The sequence below is a fragment of the Lepisma saccharinum genome, chromosome 24, assembly GCF_977018435.1.
Source record: "Lepisma saccharinum chromosome 24, izLepSacc3.1, whole genome shotgun sequence".
In the NCBI taxonomy this organism is placed as follows: domain Eukaryota; kingdom Metazoa; phylum Arthropoda; class Insecta; order Zygentoma; family Lepismatidae; genus Lepisma; species Lepisma saccharinum.
In genome coordinates, this window is record NC_139252.1 from 31,258,381 (window position 1) to 31,276,917 (window position 18,537).

General features: G+C 39.6%; 1 protein-coding gene across 2 annotated transcripts in view; it reads left to right on the plus strand.

Annotated features, from left to right (window-relative positions):
• Nucleotides 1-18,537, plus strand: part of LOC145978259 (homeotic protein ultrabithorax-like) — a 487,109-nt gene that overhangs the window by 238,062 nt on the left and 230,510 nt on the right. For both annotated transcript variants that reach the window (XM_083110758.1, XM_083110759.1), the window contains one exon: nucleotides 11,261-11,654. In XM_083110758.1, coding sequence (XP_082966884.1) covers nucleotides 11,261-11,613 — 353 coding nt within the window. In that variant the 3' untranslated portion in view covers nucleotides 11,614-11,654. The remainder of the gene's footprint in view (nucleotides 1-11,260; nucleotides 11,655-18,537) is intronic.

The following is an 18,537-nucleotide window of genomic DNA, read 5'->3' on the forward strand; positions in this document are numbered from 1 at the left end:
AATATAATATTAATTTATGTATTGTAATTAGTGTTAATTTGATTTAATATAATTATTTTAATTTAAACATTATTAATATTCCTGAAACACTTGGTTCGGAGCACCCCCCGAAACATATTTCTAGATACGTGCCACAGTTCGAATCCTGGCCTGGGCATGTGAGTTGTGAGTGTCCCTTCATCAATTTCATCATCATATCATCCTCGCGATTAACCAAAAGTAGCAGAAAAGCGATGCTAAATAACAAGAATCGAACGAAACAAGCATTAAAGTGCAAAATTGCTAAGAATTCACTTTTGGTACATCAAAATGCATAGAGAAATGCATCAAAACTGCTGTTCCCGTGTGATGCAGTACAAATACATGAAGTGGTACTATCATTTCAGTTCATCTGTGTCAAAGGCGCACAAAAATACATCAACCTTTATTTATCTGATACATTTCGGGTCCCGTGTGCACCACGAACCATCACCGAAAAGCTATCACGAATTTGAAGAGCAAATTCTTGTAGAACACTTTTGTGTAATACAGCCCCATCCATTCCCCATAAATCCGAACACCCGTATCCATCCCATGATATTTATTAAACCGCACCAAAAGACAACAGCCGATCCATCCATTAATAATAACAATAAATAAAGGACGAGGGCATTATGGGTAATTTTTTTTTTCGCTACCCAAAGAGGCTTTTCCCGGTCGAACGTTACAGCCGCCACCAATCTTGAGCATTTGTTTACGTCACTCCTCATCACAGGGAACCACATCGAAGCAAATCACTGCAAAAAGGTGAGTTAAGTTCCCATCCAGAAGCCGACGCCATAACCCACGTTTTATGGGGACTTTTACGGCCCCATAATACAGCCGGCAGCTATTTCTCGTAGCCTCTCCTTCCGATGTATTGTGAGCTTAAGAGACTATTGTTGAATTATGGTATTACAAGAGTGACTAATTTATACCCCCTGGCGCCGAGTACGTGGTAGAAATTACGAGTTGTGGTAGTTCATTAGGAGACAGTTTTTTATGCATTAGAGTAATGCTGGAGGCCCATTTTCGCATCAAACTGTGGAGTAAAATTCAGCAATTATTTGCACAATGTCTCGCATTGGTTTTCTTGCTGTTTTTCTTTCACCGTGTTGACATGTACATACAGAAAACTAAATGCATCGTATGGATTGATGCACCTTCCTGCATCTTTTTGGATGATGCATTTGAACGTTTGGTCTGAGCTACAGAGTTTGCAAGAAGGTGCATTGAAGTGCATCTCGACTGAAAGGAATTCTCACTTGAACCAAATGATGAACTTTGGTGTTTCTTTCACGACATACATAAGTGCTCCCCAATGCATCAAATGTGAATTTGATTCTTTGAAGGAGACATAGAACACACTTTAGTGCATCAATCGATATGATGCATTTAGTTCTCTGAGTGTAGGTGCAATTTTTTTTTATGTGTGTATAATTATGAGTTTATGGTGTATTTCCTGTGACTCATACAGATTCATTGTGCACACACAGAGCTCGAAATGCATTTACATTTTGATGCATGCATTTCTCCGCGTAATTTGTTGTTACCGTACGTAGAATCCAAAGCGTGTCAATTGACACAACGTGCACAAACTGCTAAAGATGCACTTTTTGGTGAATGAAAATGCATGGAGAAATTCTGTTCCGTGTGATGCACTAAAAATGCATCAGTTGAGAAGATTAGTCACGATCGTTTCAATGGAACCAAAACCACACGTTTTGTGGCGGAGTAGTTAGGCGAGCTACAACTCCAGGGGTCGCGAGTTCGAATCCCGGCCTGGTCATGGGTGTTTTTTCTAAGTGTCCTTTCATCAATTTGCATCATATCATGGCTCATTATCATCACCATCTTTGCAATTAGGCCTCCCCGATGACGCAATGGTAGCGTCGTCGCCTTGAAATCAAGGGGTCCCGGGTTCGATTCCCTTTGGAGGCACAAGTGGTTGGAATCCCACTTTTAAACTGTATGTTCAGTCCCGATTAGCTTTTCTGTGCATAAAGTGGATTTAAAACAAAAAATCAGTCAATACTGTGTCAATTGATGCATCAAAAGTGCATCAACCTTGATACGATGCATTTCGAGTTCTGTGCGTTGAGTCAAAAATGGACATATTATTTGTGTGAATTGTTCATTGTTCCTCAGGTTCCAGGTGGTTGAAAGAGATACCCTAAACTTGTAAATATTAAGAATTCTCAAAATTTTGAGGGACTAGTTGCAACACCAAGCTCGGGGGCTCGAACGCGGGGACTTTCGTTGCCAAAATCGAAAGTGGACAACTTAACGCGCTCAGTCATCAACTGGTCAACTGTCGCATTTCTGGTTACTTTGTGCTTGTCCATTATTTACAATTGCCAGCTCATACACTGAAAATTGCTAAATGTATTAAGGAGTACCATGATTTTTCTGCTTTATGTCATCAAAAAAAGTAGACAAAAGTTTCTGTGTAATTAAATAGGTTCCTTCAGCGTATAGTGCTGTCTACCAAACCGCCGCTCTAATGGGGCACAAGGTATGATTTAAGGGATTAAGAAAAACTGAGGCAATTGGACTGTGCATCAAAGCAGATACTGCGACATAACGCCAGATTAAATTTCTTTTTTGGAGCTTGCAGAAGACAGCGCAAGTCATCCCGACAGGATGAACCTGTGTTTTTGTTGTTCTGGAGAACAGGAAACCTTTTAAGTTTGCAGAAACTTCGCGGGGGAGGGAGTGGAATTAGCCAGGAGCGAGCCAATCGCGCAAGTTTGGAAAAGTCCCTTTCCCTGGACCAATGTCGAATTGGGCCTGGAGGCTCCGGTTCCTTCGTCTGGAAAAGGGAGTGCGGATCGTGTGATATACTACCGGTTTGTTTACACCCAAGGTCCACGCAATTTATTGATTCTAAATAAAATTGGAGACGAGTCGAATGGGGGTAGCGGAGAGACGCAATGGGAGCGAAAGATAAGGTTGGAAATCTTTCGAGGTGCGTCGAACCGAGTCCAGTCCGGGACCGGTATCATATCTTCCCTTCTTATTCCAGAATTGTGCTTTTTTTCCTTTCCTGGTGGAATTATTTTTCGTCATCTCCAGGCACGTTCCTGTCGTTCATTCTGATGGCTTTCCTGGACCTCTTCCATTTTTTTGAAAAGTATTTGGATTAGACTCGTGCGTCATTGGTTTAGCGCTGTGCGAGGTAAGCATGGGTGAATTGTTTGCAGACCTGCGACGTTTCCTAAGGTTGGGTCTTATTTTCTGGATACACCGGCGATGGTGGGGGCCATTGGCATCCAATTTCTTTAAGTGCGTCGGAAAACCGAGGGCTTTCTTGTCGATTGATTGTAGTCCTATTCCGGAGTTGGGTCGTGCTTCAATTTGAGATATTTTGGGAGTCGTGATGTTGGTATATGCTGCTGATCTTACTCTTGTTGCATATTTTTCACCTCCTATCTCAGGTATTGCGTTGCGTTAACGCAAGTGTCCCCATTTGATTGTTGTCCCATTTTTGTGTTGAAGTTTGATTCTAAATACATTGTTTGTAATCATGAACGTGGTGTATGTTGATTTACTATTGTTGCACATGTTTTTTTTCATTGTTTCTCAGAGCTCTGTTGCGTCCACTCTTGGTGTGTTCTCCATTTGATTGTTGTTTCGTTGCTGTGATGAATTTTGATTCGACATAGATTGTTTCTGATCATGAACGTGGTGTATGTTGACATTACTATTGTTGCTCATGTTTTTTCATTGTTTCTCATAGCTCTGTTGCGTCCAGTCTTGGTGTATTCTCCATTTGATTGTTGTCTCATTGCTGTGTTTCTTCCTGGTTCACCAGAGATATTTGGACTCATGTGTGAAGTGTATGCACTGCGATGGCTCTGAATTAGGTGAAGGACTGGTAGGAAGTAAATTGGGTTTCTAACAAAACACACTAAATTTTAGATTTAATTACTTATTAACATACTTATTAAAAAAACCATTTTCTAATACGTATGCACAACTAAAATTTAAACTAAAACTTAGTGTGTTTTGTTAGAAATAGTGTTGCCCACGAGACGAGACTTTGGCCTGTCTCGTCTCGTGGAAATGCTGTCTCGTCTCGAAAATACTAGTTTGTCTTATGACACATGGTCAATCTCGTCTCGTCTCGAATTTTTAAAAGCCTGTCCCGTCTCGTCCCGTGGGCAACACTAGTTAGAAACCCAATTTGCTAAATGTGTGATCAACTATTGATCTAATTTTCTCTAGTACCCCATTTACTTCCTACTAGACCTTCACCTAATTCAGAGCCATCAGCCGCCGCTGTATACTGATTAATGATTATGTTGTTACACATGCCCCCCTTTCCCTTCTTCTTCTTCAGAGTTGTATTGTGACGTATCCAGGTATGTTCTGGTGCGCTAGAGATTATTGGAAGTCAGGGAGTCAGTGTATATTGATGATCTTGATGTTGCTGAGATCTGTTTTCCTTCATGACAGGATTGGATTATGTGCTCTCTGGTGTATTGTCCGTTCAAGTGTTGTCCTGTTTGAGTTCCAATTCGCCAAGGACTATATTGGGAGTCGCGAAGGTCCTATATGCTGATGACTCTTGCTGTGCATTTTTCTCCTCATGCGTCGCGTTCTCGTATACCCCATAGGATTGCCACCGCTTCTTTATCTCTGGATGGATGGGGTGAGTTTTCCGTGGATCCAACAATGAGATCTCCCACCCTCTCGCCCTTCGGGAAAAGATATCTTCGACCAGGAGGCAGTTGGGGAATCAGACATCGGAAAAATAGCGGAGGCTTCATCAGAAAATGAATTTTCCAGCTGGTTTGCCACCACGAGTCCCAGTCATTGGCCCAACTCTCTCTCTCTCAACCCCCGTTGGCCCTCTCACACCCCTCTCGAGTAACATCCCCCGCCATTTCTGCTGCACACACCGCTCATTTCTCACAGTCTCTCAGAGGAAGATTTATGCAGAGAGTTTAATTGAGAAAAGCTTCCCTCGCTTCTCCCCCCCAAAAAAACCTCCCCCTCCTGCTCCTTTTCTTGAGCCAGACAATCAGAGACTAAGAAATACTGTGACAAATCATCCCCCGGACTCAGGTCATGCGAAATAACTTCCTCCCAAGCAAAGCGGAACTTCGTCGGTTTTCCCCATTCAGCAAAAACAAGGATGTAGTGTCGCTGGCTCGGAATTGGCTTCTTGTATTTTCTGTGAATTCACGGATAATCCGGGGAAGTTTTCCCGGGACAAGTTTCCATTTTAAACAAACAAAGTTTTGCTCATCTTCACAGGACAGTAGGGGGCGGGAGAGTTTACTGCAAAACAGAGAAAGGGTTTATTTTGACTTGCTGCAGCATTTTTTAAAAAAATCTTCTTCCTTTTCCGTTGTCTGAAGTCCTCCTTCCTTTCTTGAATTTAATTGGATAAAATCCTTGATGCACTGCATCATTAAGTGAGTGAATTCATTTTAATAAACTACTTGTGATCTATTCGCACATACTCCCAACACTTCTCAGAATATCTATGGAAGACCTACCTACAGTTTACATAGCGGAAATGTTATTGTTTCATTTCTTCAAAAAAAAAATTCAGAAAATCCTTGAGATATCTTACACTCCTGTTTCAGAGACCTTCTGTATTTTTGAACATTTCCAAATGTCTTTCCCAATCAAGGAGTTAATAACGCATCCAAGGGTTCCAAGTATGTACAACTATATTTGTATATTTGCCTTGAGAGAGAGGCGTTGATAATGTAATTTAGAAGCGAATGTAAAACATTACTGCGAGCTAAGAGAAATTCAAAATAAGTTCACCAAAACACGTGCGTTTCAAAAATTGGTATTCGTATCTTCCTATTTTATGTCGCATTTTCTGCCTGCTTAGGCCAAACGCTACTAGGATGTTTGATGGCTACATGCCATTGTTACGCCTACACATAAGTGAATATTTGGACGTTTGAAATGTTAAGATTAAAATTAAATACACTTCTCACGTTACGATGTCAAATGCAGTATATGATTATTTTCATTAGCGGTTATGGACTCACCCAGCGTCGAATAACATGGGTACCTGGGGGAAACCCTGGGGGGTAAAGGCGGTCAGGGGCGTGATGCTGATCACATCACCCCCACTCACGACCGGATCAAGAAAGTGTGGGGTGTTACCCCCACACCCCCTATACGCCTTCATGGCGTGGTGCTATGCACAGGGGAACCCTTTACCCTTTTTGGTTATGGACTAACCTGTAGATCTTCGATTTTAAGGAAATTTTCTTTTGAACATCGTGTGCGCGTGTATTCCGATCCAGATTAGTTTGTGGAATACTGACAATATTAATATTTGCAATTCCCTAAATATGTCTTTTAAGGTATGAAGCATGTAGAGGTCAGATTTCAGAGATTTGAGAGTGATTGATTTTACTTCGCTTTTCTGACACTTCTGGCTAATAGGGAAGATGAGGATGAGTGATGACGTGAAGAAGTTGATTAAGGCACACGAACAAAGAACACCCATGCCCAGGCCAGAATTCGGACCGAGACGGATATTTATAAATCGAAACGATGCCAAGAAAGATACCACCCTTAATTCAGTGCACCACACGGTTTATATTGAGATTTTGTTGAGCTGCCTTGAATCTATACAGAACCTCACGACAAGTTGCGCTTATATTATTATCGAGGTCCCCCGCCTTAATCCAGATCGGCTTTTACCCCATGCAAAGGGGGCATTCAGATGTGTCGATGATATACTGGCATCGCAAGGGCAGTTACGAGGGTGGTAGCACGTGTGATTTAACAGCCACGACAACCGCTCATCGTAATTTCGATTTGAGTGCTTCCGTGACGTGGACAGACGACAATCCGATTGGGCGTTCGGAAGCGAGATCCGAAGAGAATTTGTCAAGAAATGCCGGTGCGGACTGTGCAAAACTGTGGTGGCGTAGTGGTTAGCACCGGCGTCACGGGTTCGAATCCTGGGTGAGGAATGGTCGTTCTATTATGTTATTGTGCACTCACCAACAATAAAAACGGGACACCCTAGATCGCTTCCCTGTGCGTTGCCTAACTCTACGGCGATGAGGGGATTGTAACAGCACATTTTCAGCCAACGCCCTAAAGTTAGGCGACACACATAACACCTTGCAGAGAAGCGAGTATTTCAGGATCTAGGGCGTCCCATTTTTATTGCTGCTGACTGTACCTTCGTCAATTTCATAGACCCTCTCTCATCGTCGTGATTATCCTAGAACGAAAAGCGACGTGAATAATGGAAAATGCTACGAACGATGCGGCCATTACCGGGGAGGGGGGGGGGAGAAATACCTATTTTGTATTTTATTATTCCACTTAAAATTTTTATTTTTTGTTTATGTACACACAAAAAACCAAATTCACAAAATCTATTTGATGCACTAAGGTATTTTGTTTTCAGTTCCGTGCCCAAGGGGGTGTTGGTGGGGGGTTATAGCGCCCCCTTTTGGTCCAGTATTTTCTTTAGAAAGAAAGAGAACTTCAAAGGCAGGAGGAAAAGATGACAAGATAGGAGCTGACTAGACTACTAAAGAAAGTATACGTAACCCCTCCCCCTGTTTCGAAAATCCTGGGCACACCACTGACATTTTGATGCATTTTTGCATATCATTTGTAAATGTAACGTCAAAGTACATCAGAAGATGCATGCTCTCCTTAAATGCATCAATTGATGTGTTTTTTCTACACCTTTCTCGATGATGCATTTAAACATTTGGTCCGAGCATTTTGTGCATTTTTTGTTTCAGCTGATGCATTTACTTTTCTGTGTGTAGTAATTATTTGGTGTGGTATCAGCCTTCTTAATTCGCTTTGCATTTTTTTCTTGCTTTACATCCCGTTTCTGTCTTTTTAGCGGGGTTGTTAAGGGACCAGGATCCCATAAATTCCAATGGGTTCTATTTGGTTCCGCTGCAAAACCGGAACCCGGAACTTCTTTTCTCGCGCAATTTAAATTCGGTCCAAGTTGCGTATTGTTTCATTGAAAAAAAGGTTCTTCGACCGAATTTAAATTGATCCGGTGAAAAGGTTCCTGGACAGAATTGAAACGCTTTACATATCAAAAGGTTCTTTACTGTCCAGAACCTATTTACGCTTGCTGATTTTCCCTCCTGGACCGGAATTGAATTTATTTCAAATTCCGGGATCTTTAACAACCCAGCTTTTTAGCCTAACTGCAACGATGATGAGGAATGATGATGATAATGATGAAGAAACACAAAGAAACACCTATGTCCACGCCAACAGTAACGTGCCAAGGAATTTTATAAGGGAGGATATAGAAGTAAAAGTGGGTATGTCTTATTAGTAGACAGTCCTGTATTTTGCCATCTTATCTACATTTGATGTTATGAATTCTGGCTAATGTTATGCAGGTCCCGCGTTCGATATCCGGTGAGGCACTTAGTAGTTCGAGTACCACTTTAAACTGTCTCGATTAACCTTCTGTGCATAAAGTGGACTTAAAACTCAAATCAGACCAAACTAATATTAAGGCAAAGGGGGTTATGTCTTTCACTAACCCTCTCTTGGACACGCCAGGACTCGAACCTTAGATCACGCTCTAAATTATACTATCTTTATGAAGGCAAATTGCTATTATTGCTGCAGGATGTACATTAAAAACACATGAAAATTTTGGAGTAGTAATGGCGAAACCGTGCTGAATTTGATGCATTTTCTGGCCGGAATTCTCTGATTATTTTTTCTCACTTTTCAAAACAAATGCATCCAGCCATGCCTAGTGAGACACTTGTCCGCATAATAGCCGTAAACGTGTCATCTGAGACATTTATGCCCGTCTAATGAGACAAGTGAGTCAAATATGGTTCTGCGTGCTTCTCTGTGCATTCCGGGCTATTTGTCAGTGTACTGCTTCTGGTGGGGGGCAGAACGCTTAGCGCCCCCCCCTTTTTCTGATGCCGTAACTTCCTCCACGACGAGGCAGTGCAGACAGAGGCGTGCCGTATCAGCTTCATCTTGGCGGTCAAATATTTGCTCATCCATGATGGAAAGGTTTTCAGACTCCTTACTTGTTTCCGTGCACTGTTCGCTCTTTTTTTTGTTTCCGGACTTCCCCCGAAGGAATTTCCATGGTGCTGCAACTCGCACACTGTAAAAGAGAAGCACTTTCTTTGTGCAAAATTTCGTCACACTTTCTTCAATTTTCATTATAGTACAAGTGTGGAAAGAAAAGGGTCTCGAACATAATATTACACTGAAATGTTCCAAGGTTCGCACAGAACTCGAAATGCATCAAACCGGCCTCGATGGCATAGTGGTTAGCACAGCGTGCTACGACGCCAGAGGTCCCGGGTTTCGATTCCAGGCCCTCATTACATTGTCATTTTTACCCTCATTATTATGTCATTATTACAACAAACCTAACGTGACGTATATACACGCATACACAAATTTAACTTACACTTTATCTAATGCGTTTCTACTGTACAGTAAATATGTGAAATAGAAGGTTTTATGACGATTCGACATTTCGAAATGTAGATGGCAATGCTAAATGTATAGTGCTGCGCGCCTACGCGCTGAGCTCAAAAGTATCAATTGACAAAAATATGTATAATGTTTTTTGACTCCAGTAACATATTAGAGTGCCCAATGATGCACTTTCATGCCTCAAAGTGTGATTTTATCAGAAAGTTTATAAAAAATTCGTTGCAGTGTCAGTATAATATAAATAACATTTATAAAGATGAGATGCATTTTAGTGCACATTCAATAGACATTTGCTTGTGGCTACACGTTTTATGTACTTTTTACCTCAATTAATTTTGGGTGTCCCCGTTGTCAATACATGTAAAGACTTGCTCAAAATGTGGTGCATTTTTTTGCCTAGGAATGTTGTGGAGGCACATTGTGGTTCGGATCCCACTTTAGACTGTAGGTCCAGTCCCGATTAACCTAACTGTGCATAAAGTGGACTTAAAACACCAAATCAACCAAGCCTTGTAAATGTATTATTTTTGTACATCAAAGTTCATGCATTTTTTCATGCATGCATATTATCACAAATTTTATTTGTGATAATATGCATATGTATGCAATTTTTCATTGTGGTGGAGTCTGAGGCATCTGCCTGTTTTACCAGGACCACCATCGTTGTTTTTGTTGTTTATCCTTCCAGAACTTTAATACTGGCGCTGGTTATTAAGAAATTCCCAACGTAAACTAAGCAAAAAGACGTCATCACCTGCTGTTCAGAGTGCAGGGACCAGCGCTTCTTGTCGCATCTTAAGAATATCCATAATTTTCGAATACCTCATGGGAATATCGTGTGTTAGAAGCAAAAAGAAACAATAATTTATGTTAAAATTGTTGCTCCTGGCTTAGTCCGAGCGAACTATCCATCACTTATACAAAGCGGCCATGTTTGATGGATGGTTGCTGGTCCGTCGATGCGCTCGAAGATTACGTTTTAATTTCGGCTGCCAACGTCTCAATCACTAGACGAAAAGAAGAAATAAACGCTTTTCAACGTTGAAAATTGAGACTCTGAGGCACACCCCTTTTTTGGAATCGTGCCCCGCAGGTGTTTCTTAGGAAGACAGGTTGGGAGAGAAAAACACAGCAGTGAGGAGAGGGGAGTATTGATAAAAAAAAAAGGTTTCGTGTCTTCCCACCTTGAGAACTCCTTTGCGGGGAAACTTGTCAGCCAATCAGAAATCCGGAATCTTAATGATCCTCCCCTCTCCCGTGCTGGTAACCTGAGTAATCGTCCTTGAATTATATTTCCACTCTTGACGAACCGCGTCGGCCATGTTGGCTCCTCGAGAAGTGGTCCAACGACTTAATACTTGGCCAGATTCACATGTGTGATTTTTTTTTTTCCGGCGGTGCTTGTTGTGACCCATTGAGTTCATGGTGGAAGACCTTGAGGGACTTCTCCACTCCGTCTGGACCATATCACAATAAGCGGGGGCTCAATGCGCCACTGCCAGCAATTGAATAAAAGATATCGAAGGCCTCGCCATAACTCTGTCAGCAGAGTCGCTGCTGAGCAGCGCTGTAAATATACTCTTCCTGACTTTAATGTCCCCATTGCCGAGTCTAACTAAGGGCCACGGTAATTTTAACACTCAAGATAACTAATACGTGCGCATACCTTTGAATGATGCATTGGTTTTTGGAGGAAATTATTTCTTTTTCTCTGATGTGGAAGGGAGGGAAAAAATTGATGCTGCAAAAGCTCGGTAACCAAATGGTGTTTTCTCCATTGTCGTTCCAGGAGCCAATGGGTTACGTCGAAGGGGCAGGCAGACCTACACCAGGTACCAGACCTTGGAGCTGGAGAAGGAGTTCCACACTAACCACTACCTCACACGACGACGGAGGATAGAAATGGCTCACGCTCTGTGTCTCACCGAGAGGCAGATCAAGATTTGGTTCCAGAACAGGAGGATGAAGCTCAAGAAGGAGATCCAGGCCATCAAGGAGCTCAACGAACAGGAGAAGCAGGCGCAAGCACAGAAGGCGGCGGCAGCGGCGGCCGCTGCTGCAGCGCAACAGCAGCAGCAGCAGCAGAATGCTGCAGGGGGAGGGGGAGGGCCGGAGCCCACGGCGCAGACTGTGCAAAATTAGGATATCCTAATTGTAGTCAATCCTGGACAACAACAAACAAGGTAGGTGCTCTATTTTACTATAACCATTGTCTGTCCGCTGTGAGAATGAGACATAGTAAAAAAAATGATGAGAGAGCCCATTGGTTATTCAGGTGACAGCTGTGCAAAAATCTTGCGCGCAGGAATATAGTGCATATGGTAAAGCCATACCACTCAACTTAGGTAGTATATTGAAGTTATGGAACCTTGTATTATGAGATGTATAGAGTTTCACAACTTCAGTATAGTTGCTACGTTTAATGGTATGGCTTTACCGTATGAACTATATTCCTGAGCGCAAGATTTTTCAACAGCTGGTAAAATGACACCACAGCTAACACAATAGAATGGAACTTTTTTTCAGAAGTCACGTGGTTTTGTTTACATTAACATTAACTTCATTCTCACAGCGGATGGAAAATATCTCCATTGACATTGCTTGTATCTATAACTGTTGTTTGCAGCTCCGAAGGTAGATAATTTGACGCCCTATGCAGGATTGTGGTCCCCCCTACATCGCAACCTTCCCGTATTACCAAAAAAACTACAATTTCTTCTTATGCTGTGGTTTGTGATATTTACGCCCTACAAATTTTCAGTTATGTCCTAGTGTCCGAAGAACATCTCTAAAATCGTACTACAATAATACTACTTCGGGAAACGGAAAATTCAAAGTGTAAGTTTTCCGTCAATTTTGACCTTTTTTAAAAAAAGATTTGAATGGCGCCACCCTCTGTGCTGGCGCCTTAGGCTCCAGTCCCCCTAGCTTACACCTCGCTATGGGGCTGGTTGTTTTTCAGATCTCTCAAGTATATGCATGTCAAAAGTTAATCACCAAAGTTTCACAATATTTCCCTTTACACCCTCTAAAAATGATCTCCCACCCCCTATAGAAATTTCTTGGTGAGCCCTCGGTGCACAAAATCTACAAATGCGAGAAAATTTTGCTGCACCTGATCAGTTTTTTCTATTATTATTGTTTTTTTCTTTAAATTAAAAACACACATCAACGAAAACTGGACTTTTTGTGCATTTAGTTGATAGTTTTCTCTTTATCAATCAAAATTTCTCATGGTGCGAACTTTATGCACTGCTGTGGCAAAAGGTGGTTTGTCGAGGGGGGAGGGGTGGGCGGATGACCACCTCAATCGACCAGTATGCTCCCCGCACCCTCTTTTCACACTGTAAAAGGTTGACTAAGGAAATGACAGTCTGAGACTGTTCAACTGCCGTAACAAAAATCACCATGACCGTTTTTAAAGTATGTAATTGCAAGGATTGCGTTTTTAAAAATTATAGTGCACGCAACTGTCATTTACAATCATTTTCTAACGGTATTTTTTATCAAATAACGGCTGAGTTTGAAAATTAAGTAAATTTTAACTGTAGAATATTCTACATTTTAGTGGAACTTCTAGCGGTGCAGCAAACAAGAAAACTTCAAAAATATATGCATTTTTGCATTTCGTTAGTGGTAGTGGTATATTGAATATAAATGCCTTCCCCAGAAAATATTCTCTCCCCTCCTCTACCTATTTTCTTGTTTTCACTGCTCTTATGCAATTTAATGTGACACTTTAACCCAACAATTAATGCATTTGTATCGTAATTTCCACACTTTCGGTACAGCATAAACTTTTATTGGCATCAGTACTTGAGAATTTACCTACAATTACTGCTTATTGCATTGTATTTGCATACCAACTCTTGTCTTACAATAGTGGTTTCGTAAGAAACTTGTATGTGCACCAAAAGAAAGGGATCTTAATGTAACGTTTAATTATTTTATATTTTATTTATTTTTTTTATTTTCGTTACATCGCTGCTCTAAACTATTTCTGATGTACTCGACTTTCACAGTTAAAGGAAACCCAAATGACTCATTGTTAATTTTTTTTCTCGCATTTCGATGTCATAGAATGGAAAAAAAATCATTTCACTATGCTAAGGAGATAAGAAACGAAAAGAAATATATGCAAAATAAATTGGAAACTGTGAATAAAACATATTTTTGCTCTACCGTATATCGTGGGCTTGTCACAGCAATGTTTTATTTTTTATTTTTTTGGCCCCGATGACACTGGTATTCTAAAATATTATAAATAAGTTATCATTCCACCTAGAGGAAGCATTTGGAAATTTCTCAATTAACAAAATTCCACTTGGGATGTTTCATTCATCATTATTTGCATATTCTAATGAACAAAACTATATGTATGCCCAACAACGAAGGTTTTCGTCCAAAAAAAAAAGAACTACAAAGAGATGTGTTTTGTCATTAAGTTTGGAAAATTCATTAATCCATTGAGATCTTGTTTTCCGTAAATAATAAACAATAGAAATTTTTTTTTTAAAAAAAATCTCGAATTATTATTTCTTTTTCAAGTGGCAGTTGGGCGAAGTACCATCCATCAGCCGACTCAGAAGTCATCCCACAGTGGGAAAAATATATTTTTGATACTTTGAAAATACAGTATATGTTGTGCTCAAAGCATTTAATTCATGTATCAAATGTGTCGAAGAGACTTTCCAAATGTGCAGTTTTTTATACTGGAAATACAATTTTAGTACATGCAATATGATTGTAGTTGCCACAAAGCGTTCCCATAATAGGCCTAATTATTATTTTTTATTGAGGGCACCCGCAGGGGGGGGGGGGAAACCTGCCCCCTGAGATATCTTTAAAAAGTTCTTGTAATTCGAATTGTGAAATTGTAACGATATTTCATTACAAATAATATTGTTCTCTGCGATTTACAGGCTGACTGTTACAGCAATTACATTTTTGGTCGAGACGGGATTTCGAAAGAAATATTAATAATCCTGACGTTCGGAACTGGAAAAAATTCCCACTTTCTCGACCGGGAAGGGGAATTTTCAAAATTTCCCGATGCGGTGAAGGTCTCAAATTGTACACACTACTTCCCTTCAAGTCATTGTTTTCGCACTTCCGGAATAAAAACTGGTAATTCCAAGAAATTTCAGACACTTAAAGTGCAGAAAATTTCAAGAATTAACATCTTTTTTTAAATAAGGTTCTTTGGTATTTTCGGCTGTTCGGGATTACGAAAAGTCGGGATCTGACCTTGACAATTCACACCCCGTCATTTTCAACTATTAATTTTTTTTTACAGTACCCTTCGGCACGTAAAAACATGGATCAGATACACCATGCTTTGTGAAAAAGTACAAGAAGACAAAAGAACTTTCATGAACAAAGTGGTTTATGGAAAGGAAGCCAGGCGAATCTAATTTCTATCTAGCAGACTCTGCACTTGTTTGCGGTGCAAAAGTATTTTCAATTCAATTTGAATGTTATGATTTGTAAAGTATAATATAATAATAATAGCTTCAATGACTGAAGGGCAGGATGTGAAATCTTACTCTGGCCTCGGAGAAAAATTCATGCAGGCATATTCCTATTGTCTGCAGAGTAATGTTCTGCATTTCTTTGGCTGATGTTTTGTGACTTTTTGTGCTTGCCGAGCACCATACTGAAAAAAAGTTGGCTGGAGAAATACCTGTCTATGATCGTTAATTTCTGCTGCCATTCAACCGCCGTAAAAGTTACATGACCGTTTTAAAATTATTAACGGCTATTGCATTGTTAACATCATATAATTTTAATGATTTGGGTTTTAATTATATATCGTCCACTGAGAATGTAAATGTTCTATGTCCATTTTTTTCCTTTTTACAGGAGAGCTCTTTAAAGTTTGACATGTTATATTTATTGGACCTTTGTGCTGCACGTTGGTGCCATTTCAAAGGCTGATATATTGAAGCCTCTCTAGAAAAATAAATTTCAGATAGAATAATTGCACGCAACACCAGCTATGATTTGAGAGTGCCAATGTTCTATCCCCCAGATTCCATTCTGGAAACGAGATTTAAAATTTGTCATTTGCTAGCAAAGTAAAATATATAATTCCTATTTTGGGAAATCAATCAACTACTTTGAATCCACTATTATTCAAAATTCTTGTCTGTTAACAACAAAAGTAAGAACCGAAGCCCACTACCATTGTTAAGCATATCCCACAAGTGACTGAGGTTAGAATGCAAGTGGTTTATGTCATACTCGAATGGCGCTTGTAGTTGGTTTAGGAAATTGTAGTAAGGTTTCATTGACTGTAAGAGTTTGCACTCTTGTGGCTGTTTCCAAATTCTGCACATGGACCAAAAAGACACTCAATGTATCAAGATTGGTTGTACGTTGGCACCAGACGATTGCAGAGATGAAACAATTACATCCTAAATAGACTACAGCCAAAATATATCCATTTGTTTTCAATTTGGAAATACAACATTTGCGTTCTCAATGGACAATATATATGAACACGCAACTATAATTTATAATGATTATCTATCTTTATGCATAATATAATATTGAAATTCAAATAACAAAAAAAGGTCCTGTCCCGCTTGGTAAATTACCAAGCAGACTGCAACATTTTAGCGGTAGAATTAGTAATTTTTTTCTAAGAGTTCAAATAGTAAAATAATTAATTAACACAATGAAATGCGTGGGAGCTGTAGCCTTAAGCAAAAGACTAGATGGCCCCTGAAATAAATGAATATGCACAAACATGCAGCTGTTTTTTTAAATATTATTTATATCATATTACGAGACATGCTAAAATGCATAAAATAATTCATAAACTTCCTTGAAATCAAAATGAAGTTATTTTTAATTCTGAAAATATAATTAGTTCACCCTAATCCTTAGATTGGTGTTTCCCCGATTTGAAATGCACCAAATAGTGTTCCTTCCCTGCGGCGACGTTGAAGAGAAGTGCGACCAAAAAAAAAAAATCGTCTATGTATAGATGTAACCGCAAATTCGTGTCATCGTAAGTAATGCAAAACTAACTATAAAAAGACTTGCCGCAAAATGAAGCTAAGGAAAACAATCTAGAGCCTAATATATAGACTGCAGAAAAAAAAACATATTAGGTAAGGTCAAAGGTAAGGTTCTCCCCTGCATACAACACCATGCCTTGAAGGCACATTTAGGGTATTTGGGGGTAAGGCCCCACACCCCCACTACATATTGTCGATCTCGGCCATTTTGGAGGTGATGTGATCAGCACCACGATTCGGCCGCTTTTACGCTTTATACAGGGACTAGGCTGGTAAAATTCCGATCCCAGAATACCCATCAAACCCGGGTTTTCCGGATTGCAGTCAGACATCCTATCTACTATACCATTGCGACTCTTAATTCCATATTGCCAAAAAATATTTTTCAAGAACTGACAAAGGATCTGCAATGGATTTTTGGTTGCCAATAGCCCACATAGACTAATAATAGCACTAAAGAGTGGTGTCTATAAAAATGACTTCCCGCAAAAAAAGGCCCAATTTTAGAGTCTATATATAGCTCCGCGGTAGTTAATGGGTTAATAACATATTTAAAGTTAACTAGAAAAAAAAACTTAAAAATAAGCCGAATCTAGCAATCAACCATTTTAAATACGCAAATTCCTAAGGAAATGAAGTTAGGTATTTGACCAAACGATAAGATTACACTTAACTGTATTCCTACTACATACCATAAAAAATTTAATTTAATAATGATTTTACACTCGTCTTCAGCCGTATATCATATAATAATAATAATAATAATAATAATAATGTGAGCTACTGTGTATGATACTAAATAAATTTAACACGTAGATGGTTATCGATGAAATCGCTATCCTCGACCACACACAGAAAAGAGAATGCATCAAATTTATTTCATGTACTTCAAATGCATAAGTTGATATACATGTAAGCGTGTGTTGGTTTGTTGGTCGACTGAATCGTCCGACTCGATGTACCATGAGAAAATGAAGTGTTAGGATGAATCCAGACACACATTGAGGTGCATTTTTGTACTTGAATGCAAAATTTAATGCATTTTCTTGCATTTGTGCGTTTCATTGCATTACTAGTTCACTTTCTTCTGTTAACATTATTAATACGCAGTATTATTATTTTTGTTGTTGTTGAAGTACTGAAAAATGTTTCACAAAATAATAATATATCCTGCATTCCAAAATCTGAAATAACTGTTACATATCAAGAGGGGCTAATTATATTTTAAGAATTCAAAATTATCATTGTTTGGAAGCAAGTTGCAAAAATATTTGACACATTTGTTTTAGTGATGTAGTTAATATGATATAAATAATATGTACAAAATTCTGATGCATTTCAGTGCATATTTAATATACACATTTGGAGTTTTGCTTGACACAACAGCTTTTACGCTATTTCTCGCGATATTTAATGCGTTAACTTTCCTGTGTGACCCTAGCCACGAGATGCCATTTCAAAAATGTTGGTTCAAATACGTTACGTTCTGATTGGTCCTTTTGATTCTCCTAACACTGCATTATAATTTGTTCTCTAGAGCCCTTTTCTTGTGCCAGTAACAAGTAACTCAATTTCGATAGCTCCAAATTCTATGCCCACCCCATACGCTTCGGCCATGCTTTCACCCTGTACCATATGGCCGATCTGACAGCCTCTGGATTGGCGGAAACAATCAGCGAATGATTTCTCAACAAAACCACGAAACAGTTGCTCTTCGACAGTTGGTACTTCGCTCAACAATGCGCGTCAATTAGCTTTCAAGAGTTCTATTGTTGCGTGCCCCACTTTTACATCTCTCTCCCGCCCCATTCGATTGTGTCAGTTCATCAACAGTATGGTGGTCAAAATTTCAAAATGACAAATCCAGGAAAAAGGAGCTGATTTAGTTTATTACTTCAGGGTCTCCCCAACTGTGGCGATACCAGAGGGGTATCGTGTGGGCAAGTAATATAATCTTTTGTAAACTTAGTTTTGTACAAATATATGTTTTTAAAAAAAATATATATATATGCACAGAACTCAAAATGTGTCAATTGACACA